At 38.2% G+C, this 19,170-nt stretch overlaps 1 protein-coding gene across 1 annotated transcript in view; it reads left to right on the forward strand.

Annotated features, from left to right (window-relative positions):
* Window positions 1–19,170, forward strand: part of DLGAP2 (DLG associated protein 2) — a 300,323-nt gene that overhangs the window by 266,284 nt on the left and 14,869 nt on the right. The window contains exons 9-11 of the mRNA XM_058801632.1: window positions 103–452; window positions 9,873–9,958; window positions 11,173–11,588. Of these exons, the coding sequence (XP_058657615.1) occupies window positions 103–452; window positions 9,873–9,958; window positions 11,173–11,588 (852 nt within the window). The remainder of the gene's footprint in view (window positions 1–102; window positions 453–9,872; window positions 9,959–11,172; window positions 11,589–19,170) is intronic.

The raw sequence follows: 19,170 nt of genomic DNA on the forward strand, positions 1-19,170 counted from the left end.
TGTTGTCAAGTTTCCATCAGATTAATCTTGATTTCTCTCTTTCCTTTTTTCTTTCTTGTTTTCTTTCTGCTTATTTTTTTTTTCTTTTAATTCTTCCCGTAGCTGTAACTTACACAAGTTACAAGAAAACTCCGCCGCCAGTACCCCCCCGCACCACTTCCAAGCCGCTGATCTCCGTGACGGCGCAGAGCAGCACGGAGTCCACGCAGGACGCGTACCACGACGGCCGGGCCCAGCGGATATCGCCGTGGCCGCAGGACGGGCGAGCCATGTACAACTCCACCGACAGCCTGGACAGCAACAAGGCCATGAACCTGGCCCTGGAGACGGCGGCCGCGCAGCGCCACGCGGCCGAGAGCCAGAGCACCTCCATACGCACCAGTGACAAGGCCATCCTCGTGACAAAAGCAGAGGAGTTCCTCAAGAGTCGCCGCTCCTCCATAGGGATCCAGGTAGTCTATCATATACACCTGTATTGTCTGTCTTCTCTCTGTAAACAGCATAGAGTGAGTCATTCAGCTCCACTAGCTCTGATGATCTCACAAACAACCCCTGGCTGCTTAGCGGTAATTGCAATTCTCATCATGGCTGTGCAGAAAAGTCTTCGGCTAATACACTGTATCTGGGAGAAAATGAATGAATAAATCTCTAGGGAGGTTACCTGTCATTAACACTTGATATGAAAATTATACTGCAGAGCTACAGGTGAACAGCATGTTCATCTCCTTCCCTCCATGAATTAACAGTCCTTTTAATAGAATTTCACCAGCTTTAAAATGCTTTACTGTACTTTTTCCATTATATTTCTCTTTTGACCTTGGAAAATGAGTAAAGCCAGTCAATCTTCAAGTATCTACCTAAAAAGACACCCTTGCCCTTTTAGTTGTGCTGGGAAGAAGGTACCAAAAAAGAGAAAGAAGTGTTCTCCTGTAGATACAGCATAATTAGAGATGGCAAGTAATAAAAGAACATTAATAAACACAGTCTTTGAGCATTCTTCCATTTGTCCATCAAAACCCACAATATTTATTTCACTTGACAAAATGTGTGTCAGACAGTGGAAAGCTTAGTCAAGTTCTTTTGTTTCAGGCATATTAAATAAGACAATTCCAAATGCAAATTTTGATTGCTATTCCTTCTGCTAAATGGTAAGTGCTAGATAGCTAGAAATGGTCATTTGTTCAAACCCTTAGGAAATACCAAGAAGTAATAAAAATTGGAAAGTTGAACTTGCAAAGAATGCGAAGTCCTTTGAGACAGCAATGGAAGAAAATTTAGGCTTCTGTTCTGCTGAGTATCCCCTTTTACATCACTGGGTTCATTTTTGCACTTACTTTTGCTAGATTAGCTACAGAGAAACTGACATTTATTTTGACATAGGTATTGTGGAGACAGCACCATAGATCTTGAGAAGGTAATCATCCGTGTAAAAACGCCCAGTGAGTGGCTGTATATTAGAAATATACAAGAATATAAAAGAAAGTATGTGATTTTCTTTAAAAAGTGGTAATTTCATTTCCATTAATTTTATAAAATAATCACCGAAAAGTGTTTGGGTTAAGCCTATCACAGCTGCTGATCGAACTTTACAGGTTAACATTTTAGCATGCTGTAATTTTGCTGCTCCATAATGCATTAGACTAATGGGAAGGAATAGGCTTTGCCAGAAAGCTGTTTGTCCATTTCCTTGACAAAAAAGTATTTCATTCTGATTCTTTGGATGCAGAAAAGTAGAATTCAATTTAACAACCATGGCAAAATAGTCAGATGCCTAGTTATCAAATGTTTTACAAAGTAATTAGTGTATCCTAAATTGTTCAGAGAAGGAGCTTGGGAGATAAGACTGAAAAGTTCAAAGGAGCAGCAAAGAAATCTTTGGTACCTTTTAGCTCCTAACCTGAAACTTACTATTCAGAAAGGAATAGTATCAAGTGTTGTTCTTATCTCTCCTTTACAGCAACTGTGCATGCTGGTATTTATCAATGTTGGTGTCTTGATTTGGTCAGTCTTGCTATTCCAGCAATTAATTCTGGAACTTTGATTACATCACTTGATCCTATTTATTACTACAGGTGACAACCAGTACTTTTCACTCAGCCTTGACCCTTCTTTATGCGTGCTGTGTTTAATCATATGTGCTTATTATCCACAAAAACACCTGTTTCCTTGGGGGCAGCAGGTCTTCCATAGCAGCTTGCCATCTGCCACTTGGTCTGTAACACTGGTCCTCAGATGCACATATGGAGAAAGGCAAATGTTGTTTGCAACAGCAAGTTTTAGAAGGGCGAGCTGTTTATTATCTTTCAAGAAATACAAATTGCTTTGTTGTACCATTTGACATTAGATGATGTTGAATTTTCAGGAGTATGCTGAGCACATTTTAGTTGTTTGGGGTTTTTTTCAGCATTAAGCTTCAAACATCAGATTAGTGAGAAAAATACATTTCTGCAGTATTTTTGAATAGGAAATACATTTTGTTATATTGCTATTGCCAAGTTTGAACAGAAGAAAACCCACAAGGTAGAATGTTCTTATTGCAAACTACACAACTAGTAATTTGTATACTCAAAGTACAGTTGCAGTATTTAATTTCTTTTAGACTTCTGTGTCAAAGTACCTTGGAAAAGGATCTTTTTTATTTGCATATTTCCTTGATTGACTAAATGACTTGTTTTCCCATTAGCATGCCATGCCAGGGTAATGCATTGAATTTGCATTTATTTGCATTAGTTAATTTGCTATCAGGATGGCTAATTTGTTCATTTTTTACTGTTCCACTCCTTTAACACATTGATGGGAGAATGTTTTCCAAGAGAGCTTCATACAGGAGCAGAGAGGAACAAAGGTGCAGAGTGAGCAGCGGTGCCACTGCAAGTGGAAACTCAATGGACCCAGCCTAGGGCTGCTTTGACATATATGATTTGTGCAGAGTACATGCAGTGAATAGGAGTCCTTTTGAAAAGCCTGGCATGCTAGGAATGTGCCAATAGGGTTGGTATTCACAAGCACAGAGAGCCTGAGCTCCTGGAGAAGCACTGGAGTTACCATACATCCCTGTCTGCAGAGACAGGGAACAGCACAGATACACATCCATCTCACGGTGTGTTAGCTCTATCCCAGATGGGATTTTGAACAGAAAAATAAAAGCTTTTTAAAGAAGCTTTTTCAGAAAATAGATGGGAGCTTTGGGGTTTTGGAGGTTTTTTTGTGTTTTATTTTTTCCACTGTCATATTTAAATCAAGACAAATATTGTCAGGCATGTCAATAGGCACTGGGAAAAAAATGCTGACTTGTAAATTCAGATTCATTTCAAAATACTGATTTTGAGATTAAAAATTTATTCAGCAATTGAAAGAATATATGGATATAAAAAGAACAAGACTCTTGTAATACTAGTAGCTCTAAACCTCCTATCTGTCTTCTGTCATGACAGCAAAAGACTAATCAAAGTATGTGAATTAAAATGGAGAGTAGAGATTGTCAAGAGTAAAATAAGCAGTAAATCAGAACAAGGTTGTTGCTAAGATATTTTCCAGGATTTTCCTTGCTCTTTTGCACACCCTGGTATATATGCTAATGATTAACATTCCAAATCTGCTCTACTTATAAACCATTTCATATTAAAAGCATTGGGAATGTGAAATATATGAGAAAACATGTCAAGGAATTCCTCCAATTTATTTCAAATCTTCAAAACATGCAGTCCTTTGTTTCTTCTCTATTTAAAAGACATCAAGGCTTTTTGAATTGAAGAGAAACCCTGGAAACAAATGAGATGGAAACAAATATTCTAAGTGTGAAGGCTGATTCACGGTCATATTTTTGGAGACAAGCCCTAATTGTAGCATAGAGAATGGACTCAGTCATCTTCATTTATCATCAGAAGATCACACTTCAAAATACTTAGTGGGTTTTTTGTAATCTCCAGAATCTACATTAAACAAAGCCTTCTTATAAATTAAAGGCTGTATCCAGGAAGATGAATGCAATAGCTTCCTTGCCTAAGTTTTTTGTGACAAAAGGAGATCTTCTGCATAATTTATTTATATATATGTATGTGTGTATATATATATATATATATAAATTTTCATGTCACATAGTAAAAACATTGTTCATGACATTCTGCACTCTCAAACTAGAATTTCCCTTTAACACAAAGCATTTTGTACCCATGGTTAAATGTACTTAGATAGGCACCTACATCTTCTTTGCACAGTTTGGGTTATACCATTTTTGTCAGTGATCTGCTTCAGTGTATACACAGCAGTCAAAAGAAATATTTGCATTGATTACAAGTGTTTGGATCATAAATGATCCAAAGCTACAGAGGTACTGTTTATTCTACTCCTAAAATGACTGATAGACTGTGCTTTAGTGAGAGGACAGTGTGAAGTGCTTTGCCTGGAGAAGTCAGTGAATATTTGTTGGTTCAGAGCAATTTGCCACTTAGCATTAAATGCACCAAAAAAAAGTTATCAGTGACCTCTACTGCGTACATTGTTCTCTTGCTAGAATCTCATATAAGCCTGACATAAATCCCATTTCTAAACTCTGGCTTGTATTTTTAGTAAAAAGTCCTCTCTTAAAAGATCAGAGGAAGTTTTCAAGCTGCTTCTTTTGATAATTAGCAGTTACTGTGTGCCATGCCACATATTTGAGTAGTCCAGATGTTCAGCTGGGAAGTAGCAGAGTGGCAAAATGGAGCTCCATGGTGAGACAAAAAAACATCTCACAAGCATTAAAGTAGAGGTTTATTTTGCTGGGTTTCTAAAAATTATTTTGAAAGAATATATGTTTTTAGCTGGTTAAAATCTTCCATCAGTTAAGGAAAGCAATAGCTATTAGTACTGTAGTTTTATTTGAAGTGGTTTTCCTACTTTGAAGTCACTGCATACAAATAAGTTCACCCCATACCTAAGAGTGGTTATCTAAATTCACATTACATGTACTTGATCTAGTGTCAAAAGTAGTGTTTTCTACTCTATTTTAGTCTTGTTATCACTGAGAAGTCTATGCAAGAGAGGAAGGGTGAATTATTTCCCTTCCTGTACATCATCAGAGAGATTGTTTATTAAACTCTAATTATAGAATAAATTGGTTACAGCAGTGAAAACCCATTGAGGGCAGCGAAGTCGCATGGGGAGAGATAATGTGGCCTGAAGGACTCTTACTGCTAATGCTTATGAGAGTGAAGCAAAAGCCAACAGGTTAAAATCTGTTTTCTTATGCATTGAATATATTAACTTCAAGTCTACCTTTGAGACAGTATGCATAGAAGTTTAGACTGGAATTTTTAGGATGCTGCAATGTTATTGCAGTTGCAGTGCTGATGTTTAAGATAAAATGCCAATTTTAAGAGACTTTTTGTTCTTTTTTTGGCAATGAGAGAGGAAGCTGATTTACTCTCTTAGATCTATTTCTTTCTTCTGCTTTTGATATGACTGCCTATTTTTTCTTTCCTCTTTTGTGTGAGATTCTGTCAAATGCAGATAAAGATAAAATTCTTCACATTGTTTGCTTTACTGAGACTGTGGGCCAATTTGAAAATATTAAGGGTTTTATAACCCATGTAAATATTAAAACAATAATGAATCAAGGACTATAATAACAGATTTAGTGAAAGTTATTTGAGTTTCAAGAGTCACACAATCAAAGCAAATGTATTACTTTTACCCTCTGCTCATTTGAGTTTAGTCTGGCCAATCAGAGGAAAGAGTTTCCTGCTGTTTTTCAGCAGGAGTCTTTATAATATCTGTCATACAGCAATGCAATTTATTTGTTCATATTTTTTCTTTATGATTGCAAATTACTGTCCTATTTTCCACTTTTGCTTGTCTTGGTATTTGCCTCCATTTTACATTTTGCCAGTTTTTACAATATTTGCAATGCTAGATTTTGCCTGCACACGCACACAGACACACACAAAAAATTGGCATTCTCCTGCTGTTACAAGGCATAGTGAGAAAATGAAAGCATTAAAATATCAAGGCAATCATCAGGTCGTTTATTTAGTGTCAATCTTGGCAAGCTGGAGGGAAGGACAATTTGGCAAGACTTTATATCTAGAGATAGGTAATATAATTTTAATTTTGACACCTGGATCATCATTTTCTGATAATTTTTTCTAATAAAATTTCAGAGTGTATTACTTCATTTGTGCCTGTGAATTCTAGGTATCAATTGCATATTGGGTAAATTACTCAGGATTATATCTCCAGGTGAAATGCCACTAAGTAAATACTTGAAAACAGACCAATAAAAACTTTTTCTCAATGTGTTGCATCAATAGAAAGATACCAACCCATTCCAAATAAAGATAAAAGATAAATCTGCCTCCACATATCAGAAGCAGAGTTCAAAAGAAGACCTGCTATTTCTCACTAAGCCAAACAATGTAGCTGACAAAAACAGGTATGTTTTTGATATGCAATAGTGAAGAGGGGTGTGTGTTGCAAGTCTACCTGTTTTGTTCCAGAAAAAATTGATGGACCAATTGATGTTCTCTGTAGGGCCCTTTCCTTGTTTATGTCTTTGGATCATCATGTTTTCAACAACATTATGTCTGAGCTGCTGAGCCAACTCCATGGAAAGCTAAAATCTATTCTCTGTCCCTCGGCTGCTGCTCACCCCCAGTGTTACTAGCTGTATGTTGCCACCACAACTATGATACCCTTGACCCTCCTTACCCTATTTCTGTGTTCAGGAATGGTTATCCTAAGGATATCACTCTTTGAAGGAAGTGCAGTTCTTTGGAATGGGCTGAAGGCAAAGACTGACATGTGAGGAGATGTCAGCGTGGCTTCATCTCTCTGGCTTTGTCTCAGGTCTGAACTGGCTACAATATCCTGTCCTTCTGTGCTGAGCCATGTGAGTGAGCAGAAGGCCCTGATAAACCCTTTGCTCCCACCTGCTCAACTGCTTCAATCTGGTCACCCACAAAACTCTTTTCCCTTGTCAAACCTTAAGGCTTGGAACCCTGTGCAGCCTCTGTCTACATCACTGACACCATCATCCAGAGTTGCAGTTCAGTTGAACAGGTTCAAGGAACTTGATTAACAAGTGGAAGTAATAAGAAATTACTATGGTCTTTTCCTTTGGACCCAGTCCAACAGAATAATAAAATAGAATTGAATTATGGAATAATTTGGATTGGAAGAGACTTTAAAGATCTAGTTACAGCCCCTTTTCATGGGCAAGAACATCTTTCACTAGACCAGGGACCTCAGGATCCCATCCAAGTTGGCTGCAAACACACTTCCAGGGATAAGGCATCCACAACTTCTCTGAGCAATCTGTTTCTAGATTTTGTGATTTAACTCAGACTGACTGGTTTCTTTGGGATGAACCCCAGTACCACAGCTCTTAGCAACAGTTTAGACTTCCTCATCACTCCAATTGTTGTTACGGGTTTTAACATCAAACAACATCCTCCAGAAAACGTTTCCCCACCTCCAACATCATCTCCCTGCTAGCACTCCTACAGGTGCAACCAGGAGCCACAGTCTAAGAATTTTGTGTTATCTGCTCTTATTCACTCCACAGTCACAGAGCAGGTCAGGTTGGAAGAGACCACGCTGGGTCATCTGGTCCAACCTCCCTACTAAAGCAGGGTGACCCCAGAGCACACTGCACAGGAGTGTATCCTGGGAAGGAGATACCACAGCTTCTCTGAGCAATCTGTTCCAGTGCTCACTCACACTGTAAAGGAGTTCTTCCTTGTTCTTCCTTCAGTTTCTGCCCATTCTTATTGCTTGGCACCACTGAGAAAAGCTTGGAAATATTATTTTGATATCCTCCTTTCAGATACCTGTAGACATTTATAATGTCCCCTCTCAATCATCTCCTCTACACCTGAGAATGAGTTCACTCTTCAAAACCTGTCCATGTATGACTGAGGTCTCATTGCAGGAGTCAAAGCAGAGAGAGTGACTTGCCTCTCTGCTCCCCCCAACAGCTTACATGAGCATCTCATTCTTTGCCCAGTTAATTCAGGAAATTAATGTGTTTTATATGCAGCTTTCCTCAAATCACTGAAAGGGCTAGCTGAGTGCCTAGTCCCTCAGTTAGACTAGAATTTGTTATTTAAGGCTCTTTTGGACTCTTCTTTGCTATAGATAAGTCTGCATTTCCTGATAGTCATCTCTTTGTGCTAACAGCTGGACCTCATGGCACAGAGCAATGTTCTTTCAGAGACTATGACACCCCAAGCAGCTGAGGCTTCTCAGCCATGTTGCAGCCAGGATCCACCTTAACTAGGAAACCAATTTACCTATCATTTCAGTTGGTTGTTCTGGCTTTTTTTCCTCCAAGCTGCTACCTCTGGGGTTGAGGTTTTTTTTTTTTACTGCCAATGTCAAGAGGAATCTTTCTTTTTGTACTGACAACACCACATTCTGTTACCAAGTCTGATATATTAGTTCTCTCAATGTGCTGCCCATCAAAATGAGCACAGCAAGCTTCCATGCACTTGCACTTCCAGGCAGCATGCACTGTCCCCTATGCCTTATGTAGAATAAAGGGAATTGATGGGAAATGTGTCTTTCCTGGACTGTTGTCACACTGGTAGCCAGACATTTTAGCACACCTGTGCCTGGTGCTATACCGTGCAGTTCAAGCATGCCATTAACATTTACTAGAAGACTCCTGCACCAGCTGTTTCATTGACATCTCCAAGACTTACACACATGTAAATATGAAGGTGCACTCGTTGCTGGCTGGAGTTCCCTTCCATTCACCTACATGTGACTGCAAGCTGAGCTACAGCTTAAAGATGGAAGGAGACATTACCAGCAACTCTCTTCCTCAAGAAGTACAGTCCACATATGCACTTATTTCCCACCCTCCTCCCACCTTGTCCCTGGATCCCTTCAGAAACCAGGTGGGGCAGGGACTGTGCAGCTGAGACACAGCTGCAAAGACCATCAGGCTCTTTCCAGAGATGCCTGTGACTGCTGCAAGGGTAAAACTTTTCTTATCTTTATCATCAGATATATTCTTTGAATTCACACGTGGAGTGGGCATATGGAAAACCAGTTGATAATAAATTATTTTTAATTTAACAGTGAAAATATTATTCAAAAGGAAAAGTCATTTTTACTCTTTTTCTTTTTTTCCTGCCTCTCCCTTGATTCAGTATAATTTGCATACTGCAGCACTTGCTCTGTCTGTGTCAAAGACTTGGGGGCGGTGTGGTGGTGGGGAGTGCTATATAAAATCCCACAGAAACTTGCAAATGCAAGTCCCAGTCTTGAAGGAAACTACTGTGAATATATTTTGGTAAGTGTATTTCAGATGGGAATGCTATAAAAAGTGCATAGATTGCCTGCTTGATGCAGCATTTTCAGGACTGTGTTATTAAAAAAAGGTGAGATAGGGCATTCTGCTGTATCCCTCACATCATTTAATGGTTTTATATTTGTCAACATAGTTGTCGATAAAATTTCATTGCTCCATTTCTTTTTACAACTTGCAAGCTTATGGGGCTACTTCAGACTTTATTTTATTTTGTAAATCAAGGACTATAATGAGACTGGTTTATAATAATATAAAATGGGGTTACCCTGTGAATTCCTCATTCTAAGAACAGCCCTTCCAGACCAAGCTTACTCCCTGATCCTACCTAACTGAGTAATTGCTTCTGCTTGGATTTGAAATAGGGAATTACATAGCAAAAGTATTTGTGCAAAACTTTAATAAGATACTGTACCAAAACAATAATACCAGGCTGAATGCCTATGGCATTTATTTGACTGTGCTAGGTGTTTCTTAGCAGTAAGAGATGAAATGTATAATTGATATTGAATGAGTGTGTGAAAAATTGTGCTGAGTTGTCAATGCTCACTCTGCAGATGTATCTTTTGTGTTGAATTAGGTGGAAACAGCAACTGATTCAGATACTGAAAGCAGAGGCCTACGGGAATATCATTCTGTTGGAATTCAAGTGGAAGATGAAAAACGGTAATTTAAGCATGTTCAAAAATCTGTAGTCTTTCATAGCATAACATGCATTTGTAAACAGATTTAATAAACAACACCTGACAGGTGCTGCCACTAAATAATCCCTGAAGCCAAATTTCTCATATGCATGTTTATCAATTGGTAACATTTGTGGAGATTACTTAGCAGTTGCTTCACATTTATCTAACCTTCCAGTTTTTAATTGAAGGGAAGGAAGTTAAAGTATTAAATTGAAATAGTGGCTTAATTTAATTTCATTATTGTCAGAACAAATACTAAGAGCTACATATTGGAACAGTCTTCCTTCAACAGGACTCCTCATGCTGATCCAGGCTTTCCCAGTCCACAAAAGGAGACAAAGTTCTTAGAATGATACCTTTATTCTAAAATAGAATCAGCTTTCTGATTTGTTCAGTCCTTCTCTAATTTTGTAACACTGCTGGCCCGTGGACTGACTCAGAGGTTAAGCCTGGTAGGTACTGTTTGTCAAGTACTGGACCAGTACCATTATCTCATTTCACAGCAGCTGTCTGAGAGTATCTGGCTGCTAATTGCCTTTTGCCATCACGAACTACAAATGGACTCCAATGTGAAAAGATATCACAAATAATCTTTGCTTCTCTGTCTAATATTTTAACACAAAGCTTTTCTAAAATATCATTATTCAGTGTTACATAACAGTGGATAATCAACTTTTAATGGGCACCCTATGAGACCAAAAATACCTCAACCCACAGTCTTAAACATACTGATATTATCTTTCTTTTATTACAGGATTCTCAAAAATCCTAACTGAGCAGATTTTCAGATCTTTCTACTTAAAATTCTGAACACTGGAAATTTTTTTATATATACTTTACAGACTTCTATCAGGAAGTTCTAGTTCTGGTAGTTATTTCCAGTTTATTTAGTAATGACACATGTTATTTCATAGTATGAGAACAAATCGATATTTGCTTCCAGAGACAATTTAAATAATTTTCTTTTGTACCCCTGCCTAGATCAATGATTCCACTAGGCATTTTGTTTTTCCCCTCTGTTGCTACTCACCATCTAATTTTAGTAGAGATATACACAAAGTAAAAATGTTTAACATGAAGTCCAGTGAGAAGAACAGAATCCATTCCTTCTCACTGAAACATTCTGTCTCTCTGTACCATCACATACATTATTTATATGTCTTAATATCTTTTCTTTTTTCCCTCTTCACCAAGACACGGACGATTCAAGCGCTCGAACAGTGTAACAGCAGCTGTCCAGGCTGACCTGGAACTGGAGGGTTTTCCAGGACACATCACCATGGAGGATAAGGGACTTCAATTTGGCTCGTCATTCCAGCAGCACTCAGAGCCCAGCACACCCACCCAATATAGTGCGGTGAGAACTGTACGGACGCAGGGACTGTTCAGCTACAGAGAAGATTACAGGACCCCAGTTGACACCTCAAACCTTCCACCACCAGAACCCTGGCTGGAGCCAGCCATCGAGACAGTCGAGACCGGCCGAATGTCTCCTTGTCGGCGCGACGGATCTTGGTTTATGAAGTTACTGCACACTGAGACTAAGAGAATGGAAGGATGGTGCAAAGAAATGGAAAGAGAAGCAGAAGAAAATGATCTTTCTGAAGAAAGTAAGAACATTTCAGTATATTTTCAGTATACAGATGATTACTAAAATATGAAATCTGTTCGGATAAAGCTGCGAGTTGTGGTTTGTCCTCACTCATTCTGTAGGAGCAAAGAACCATAATACATAAGAACACTGTCCTGTGGCTGGCTGCGCAAGATGGTGCATCCCAGAGCAAGGTTTTGTGGAAGTAGTTAAAGAACCAACTCTAGAGTCCAGTGCAGGATCAAAGTCTGGTATTACACAGAGCTCAGATGGTGCAATAGCTCCATCCACAGCTCCAAATTTGACACATTCTTCCCATTCACTTCTATGGCTCCAGTGCTTGACCCTTTTCCAGAGCACACAGAGTAGTCTTACATGAACATTGTTTTGTCCTTTTCCTGAAACCTGCGATTTTGCCTCTTAGTGAGAAGCCATTTTAAAAATGTTTCCATTCCTTTACAGGCACTTCAGCCTGTTGGAAGAACACAAAGCATAGCAGGCAAGAAAAAGAGTTAAAGTACTTCTGCAGTTAGACAGGCATATGCATTATTAGAAAATTCAGCTGCATTTTCTTATTACAATTTTGTCAAGAATCATTATTATTCTCTCATGTCCTGTGGACACCTTGAAAGGAGTGATGGGATAAAGTGAAAAATAATGTAGACTATTTTGGAACAAGATCCAAGACAGCGCTAATGATAGTAATGTATCAAAGTGGTCCTAGGACTCAGTAGCCAGCTCCCTGTGATTCCCTTTGAGGTCAATTATCCTTGTTCTTCAGGCTCAGTTTTATAAATATTTCAATCCCTGACAATCTGAATTATTGTCTTAGCTGAGATTTTCTCAGACCAAAAGTGAATTCATATTAATTTTTCTTACTAGCATCTTTCCCTGCACTCTTACAAATTTCATCATCACCTCTTAGTACTGTTTCCTGATTGTCTTGTTTCCCTCTCAACAAATTCTTGCTGTGATGTACCCTCAGGTCTTGAGCCAGGCCAGCATGATGACTAAAAGGCCAATTTCTATTTCTTGCACTGACCTTTTCAAAGGAAAAAATGTCTATGTTTTTATGTCATCTTTTTTTTTTTTTTTGTTTTACAATCATATTTCTCTGCTGTGTTGTGCACAGGTCTGCGGAGTAGCAACAGAGGATTTGGAGTGGGGCTGTGAGGAAGGCTTTTCCTTCCTTCAGCCTCTGGTGCTTTATGGTCTGTGGGTTTTGTTCTTATTTTAACCATGGCAAAGCAAAGCTCAGAATTTTCTCCTTCCATTGATACTATGAAGACTTTAATACCCTTCTAGGGACTGTTAAATAACAACATATTTTCCTTTGATTAGCCTGTGAAAGATTTTCCAAGCCTTTCATAATGGTTATTCCTCACTACTTCTTTTTTATTTCATGTGTCCTATTTTTCAATTCTTCAAGTCTTTGCTGAATACTGATGTTTCAGTGTCATTATTAAGAATCCCAAAGCACCTGCTTCTCAGACCACCTGTTACTGATGTAGGAACATGAGTGTTCTCAGTCTGAAGCAGAAGTTCAAAGAGCAAGACTTTGATCTCCTTTGAAAGAGTAAGATTATTTGGGGAGCAAAGGGGAGAAACACACAGGTCGTTAGCCCCTCTCTTTCCTAGCGAGGAGTCTGCAGGCAAGGGCTGGACTTCTCCTGCCTCCTCTCTTTGTAAGCTCTTCCTTTTGCACAGCCCCAGTCAGATCTGCAGCCACCATATGAAACTAGCAATGGAAACACGCTCACATCCACACCCCTTCCCCACTCAGAGATGTGGAGAGGCAGCTAGAGCTGTTACTCTTTGGAATATGAAACTGGGTACCACATGAGGAAAACTTGGATGAGCTGACTTTAGCTGACTGCCTGTTCTCAGATGCAGAACAATTCTCCTTCCCATCATGTGAACCTATACTTTTGCACTCACTCCAGATATACTCTGGAACAGCCTACTGCATGGTGAAATGGCAGTCAAGAAGGTAGTTTTCTATAAATAGTACATAGGACATGAAGACAATATGGACTTCAGTAATTTTTTACTAATCTTAGGAGTTGGTGACACTAACTTGGAATATTTCAGTCAAAAAACAAAACATAGTATCAAGCTTTTGTTTCCCTGTTTGAAGAAGGACTTGAATTTGGAAGAGGAAAAGAAAGAGCAATTCCCTGATAACAGAGTTGATAAAATTCAGCTGAAATCCTTGAAGTCTCTTTTTTTAAACTAACAAAATTGGGTTAATTACTTGTTCTTGGGGGAACTTTTTGACCTCTCTAATAGGCTAAAGAAGTTATAGAATAGATCTACAAAGTATTTGCAAGGTCAGAATTTGTGTTCAGCTGACTGTCTAAAGTTCTGGATTTTTATTGCATGTAACTCATTTCAAGAGCTCTTCCTGAAATAATTTCCAAATTACATTATTTTTAAATTGTATCCCTTCATATAATGGCACATTAAGTAAAAGGAAGTTTTCAAAGAATTAATTTCAGCAGGGGAATGAGCTTCACAGCATTCTAAAAACTCCGTGTGAATAATTTTTTTCCTGTTGGGTCCTTAAGACATTTTGTATCCCCAGTCTGAGCTGCAGAGGTTGTAAGGTGTGTATCCCCAAGAACCTAAATCTAATAACATCACAGCATGAAATGTAGCTTGACATATTTAAACATTTGCCAGTTCTTGAAGAAAATAAACATAAATGGCTGAGCCAAAAGCAAATAAATATGGTTTTCCATCTTCCAGCAAGACTACTATTCCCAAAACACTTCACAGCAATGTTTGCACATTCAAACTGTCATTCTTAATGCTGAATCATTTCTTTTTGGCCTGGATATATTAATTGTACGTGAAGACCGAATATAGCTTTGCATCTCATAGGAGAAGGCTGCCTTTATGATACCATTTCTATTATGTTTTAAACATGGGAACAGTTAAAATAGAACTGCATTAGAAAACAATTTCAGTTTTGGTGTTAACACAGCATCCCTGAGATCACCAAAAGCTGTCTGATTGCTATATTGACTTTTTCTTTCACTGAACCTTTTCTTCCATAATATTGTTTTAAGAACTTCATTCATCAGGTCTTAGAAAAAGAGATAATCATTGCAACAAAAATAACTCTCTTCTTTTATCAGAGCTTTTTTTTTTTTTTTTGATTTGGTCAGTCGCCATGAGTTTTATTTTGAAGTCTCTGCAAAGTTCTTACATATCTGTAAGAACTAATTACACATCTGTAAGAAGTTTGTGGAAGCAGTTATTTGTGTTCTGTTTATTTATATATGTGTGTATGTGTGTGTTCATTATATGGAAAAACTATAGATATGTGTCTGTAACAGTTCCCAGGGTTAGACATGTGGTCACTTGCACTCACAGGGTGCCCCCAGGCAAAGATGTGTGTTTCTCATGGGTGCTGACTGGAGTTTCAGTTTTACACCCTGAAAATTATGTTTGGCTATTAGTGCGTAGGTGATGACGAGGAAAACAATTTCAAGTGTCACAAAGCTATTGAAGACCAAGAGGGTCAGGACTCTGCATCCCATGAGCACAGTGATGGGAGCAGGAGAGCAGAGCAGAGCAGGGAACCTCAGTCCCTGCCCACAGCCTGCAGGCAGGGCTTGGCGGGGGAAAGAAGACGACCCTGGGTTTCTCAGTGCCACCTGCTTGGCCAACGGAGAACTTCATTATGGGGAACAGCTCCACAGAGTTTATTCTCACATAAAAATCCTTAGATAGGTGCAAAAATTAACTACAGGGTAAACTATGCCAAAAGAAATGTTGTTTTGTTGGTATCTCCTGCATTGTGTTTAGCAGCTCTGCTGGCACAGCAGTAAACTGATCTCTAGTGGGGAAAGAAAATAAAGATATTAGAGTGGGAGCTCAAAGTATCACCTCTCTCTCCCATTCCACTTAATTCCATGGATACCGGACCATTCCTTGCTAATCCTCTAGCTTATATTTTCACAGTACTAACAGGACTGAATAATAATAGAAAACAGAGTAAAATCTCCCGTAATTTTAGGTGAATAAAAATCAACAAGAAAACCTCACAGCCAATTGATTTTAGTATATTCATGAATTAATTATCCATAAAAGCTTTCCTAGGTGTTTGACCAAATATAGGTTATCCTTTAACCAAAGAGAAATTACTGACATAATTTTCTAATGCTTTTCACAAACCTATGCTTCAGGAGATATTGAAATTTCCAGTTGGAGTGTTGTGAATGACTAAGGAATGTCAACTGTACTGAAACAGTCTGTAAAGTCCCACATGTGGCATCCAATAATTCCTCACAGCATTTTTATTGTTCTGCTGAAATTTTCTCCTTTTTGAACTTAGCTTTGTTAAGGTAAAAACCAAATTTGCAGTAAGTCCCCACTGGTGAACAAGGGTCCCATTACCCTCCAGAGCACTGCCAGATGGGGGCTGTGCTGTCCTAAAATGCCATTCTGAACATTATATATTTATTTTTGTCTCTCGATGCTCTGTTGATAGTAAAATTATATTTCTAAAGTTTACTAATTTAAGTTTAGAGATTAGACAAATATCATGCCCTACTTTGAGTTAGGAGGGGTGAACTAAATGCCAGTTTCAATATTTTTCCAGGCATATTATTTCAGATTGTGGAGTAATTTATTTACAAATATAGGAGGGAATGAAAAGATGAAATGGAATGAAAATTTAAATAAAAATATGTCACTTAAGTAGACAATAATGAATGCCAGAAGCAGATTGATTGTTAGCAGTTTTTCACTGCTGGTGCAGCAGTGGCACAATTGAACAAAGCTTTTAACCTGTCAGGATCAGAGTTACAGCATCAGATTATAATCAATTTCATCAATACAGATCTAACTTTTCCCTCTCTACTTTTGTGATATGAAATCATTTTTGATTACAAGGTTTTGTAGAATTTCTCAAGCAATTCCCCACATACAGGGAAAAGACACCATTGTGTTAATTGTGCAATTGACACAATCTCTAATCAGGGTGTAAATCCTGAGCCCACTCTTACTGAAGTCATGGTCAGGGTTTTGTATGTCTTCAGAGCTAAAATCATACAGGACCATACAAAAAATTGAGTGCTTCATATGCCTCAGGGAGCAAAATTAAGGTTGTGTGACTCTTTCCTGACATTTGGGCAAATACAAAATTATCCTGATGCAAGGAGGTTTATGGATTATATGAATATTATGTGTATTTATGTGTATTGGTAGATTCTATCATCATTTATTTACAAGAAAAATCTTCTAGTCATCACCAAACATCTCAATCCCTTCAGTCTCTAACATTCATCATTTTTTCATGGAGATAATCAATCTGCACTCATCAGAATAATTCCCCAATGCATGAAATTAATAACAAGGCTTTGGATGTCTATTAATATTGTGCTAAAGATTATGAGTTGAAGTTTTTTAATACTTTAATTTAATTACAAGGCAGAGTAGCATGAATATGAGAGATTCTAACCTCTGTGTTTTATTACATCTGATTTACTTATTAAAATGGAAATAGAGTTAGATCTTTAGTAAATTCTAGGGCTGTAATGATACATGTGTATTCAGCACCGTGACTCAATGGCAACCATCACAGCCTTATATCCCTGGCAAATGTGTATCCCACCAAAATGCTACATTGCCAGTGCCTAAATCTTGACCAGTCTGACTGGGCTTTAAATCACTAATGCTTGTGGACATGATGCTTCATGATAATGAAGATAAAATTAATGTTTATTTAGAATGAGAGTTTGGGTAGCTGAGGTTCACTAGAAAATATCAGACATCTATGGATTCTGTCAGGATCTATATTTCTGCAGAAGAGCTAAAACCAATGCCCCTTACTCAGACTATGTATTTGAGCTATGAACTGTAAAATTCAGCAGGGGAAACTAAAACTGAACTTTATTCACCAGAGACAACCATAATAACCATCAGCCCCTGGAATCAACCTCACTCTTTTTGCCCAGTGAATCATTGAAAATAGCATGGAATAGATGATGTCAGGGACCTGCTGCAGCATAATTCCTCATCCTGGAAAAGGAGCACCTCTGACCCCACACTAGGAGTTTGTCTAATGTCCTAAGCTACAGATCACCAAGAGATAAAAAGGAGGATACAAGGCTGTTTGTCACTAAAGTCATTGCCTTTATTAAAAATGTTGAAAACCGAATTAAAGCAATTTGTGTCAGATCAAAGGAAACATTTATTTTTTATTTAAGTTTTTGTATGTTTGTTCAGGTTTTAACACTCAAATATTCCTTCCTGTATGCCAATAGCACTGTAGAGGAAAGTGAGGGGTTTGATGATCAAAAACCCCAAACCAATTAAAATGATTTATTTCATTTGGCCAACAGAACAAAAACAAACCTCAGTGTATTACTCATGCAGCCCTGAACCACTTAACCCTTCTACAATGGATGTCACACAGGACTGATGAATTATGTATATTTCTGTTTAATTTAGTGTTGTGGCACAGCTGTACTGTTTGCCTAACAGAAAATGGAATAGAGTTTGAGAACCACAGCTCTACATATTAGCACATGCCTTGAAAGTTACTGAGACTTTAACTAGAGAACAAAATTTTCAAATTCTCTCTTGCTACTGCTTGTAGGTGAGCAGATGTTTCACTGGTCTAAAGAAAGTAAAATTAAAATGTAAAATCTACTACCAAAATACTGTTTTCACATGCCCTCCTGTACTTATTCTAAATAACAACAAAATTATAAGCCCTGCCACATTCTAATGTTTCCTATACCAGGGGCTGCAGATCAGTTGTGCTGTATCAGCTTTATTCCACACTTACACTTAACATCCTATTTGAATTATCAAACTTGGTTTCTCCAAATTGAAGTAAAATATATCACAGTAATTTCTGTCTACATTTACCCCACCTCTCTATATCTTTAACATTATTTAAAGATCTGGAAATTCTCCTGCTGAAATAAATTTTTTACTGAAACCACAGTTTATAATGCTTTTTAAAAATTTTTTTTTAATCCTAGAGATAGATGTGGAGGAAAGGAACTGTAGGAAAGGGTATGTAGGAAGGTATAGAAAAGCATGATGCCACCCACCAGAGTGTGGCATTTGTCCCAGCAGATGTGGGAGTCAGGATGAGTTAGTTTCTCAGAGATATGCCAATCCCCTCAGGCAGCACTGTGAATAGAAGGACAGAGACATCTCCAGGAGGAAATTCAGCTCATCTAAAAGTAAGTGCCCTAACATGGCTGAGCTGCTGAACTCAGATCACTGATTATAATGCATTCAAAAAATTTAATTTAGGCAGATGACTCTTGGAAACAAAGGCAATGAGTTTGGTCGTTTGGAAACTAAATACAATGAGTTTGCTCATTTTCCCCAGTGCATAATGTATGGACATGTACATGGACAGTGAGGAAATGCCAACACATCCACGGGGGCTGATGCTGGTTCAGCAAAGTCCTGGAGCACCTTTTTGTGTCCCACTTTGTCTGAAGCTCCTGTGCTGAGGACTTTGTATATTTTCCCGGGCAGACAACCTGTAATTCCTAAAGGGTGTACCAAACATGTCTCAGAGATGTAATTCTGTGAGGATTTAGTCCTTATGGTAGGAATATGTTATA

The sequence above is a fragment of the Ammospiza caudacuta genome, chromosome 3, assembly GCF_027887145.1.
Source record: "Ammospiza caudacuta isolate bAmmCau1 chromosome 3, bAmmCau1.pri, whole genome shotgun sequence".
Lineage (NCBI taxonomy): Eukaryota > Metazoa > Chordata > Aves > Passeriformes > Passerellidae > Ammospiza > Ammospiza caudacuta.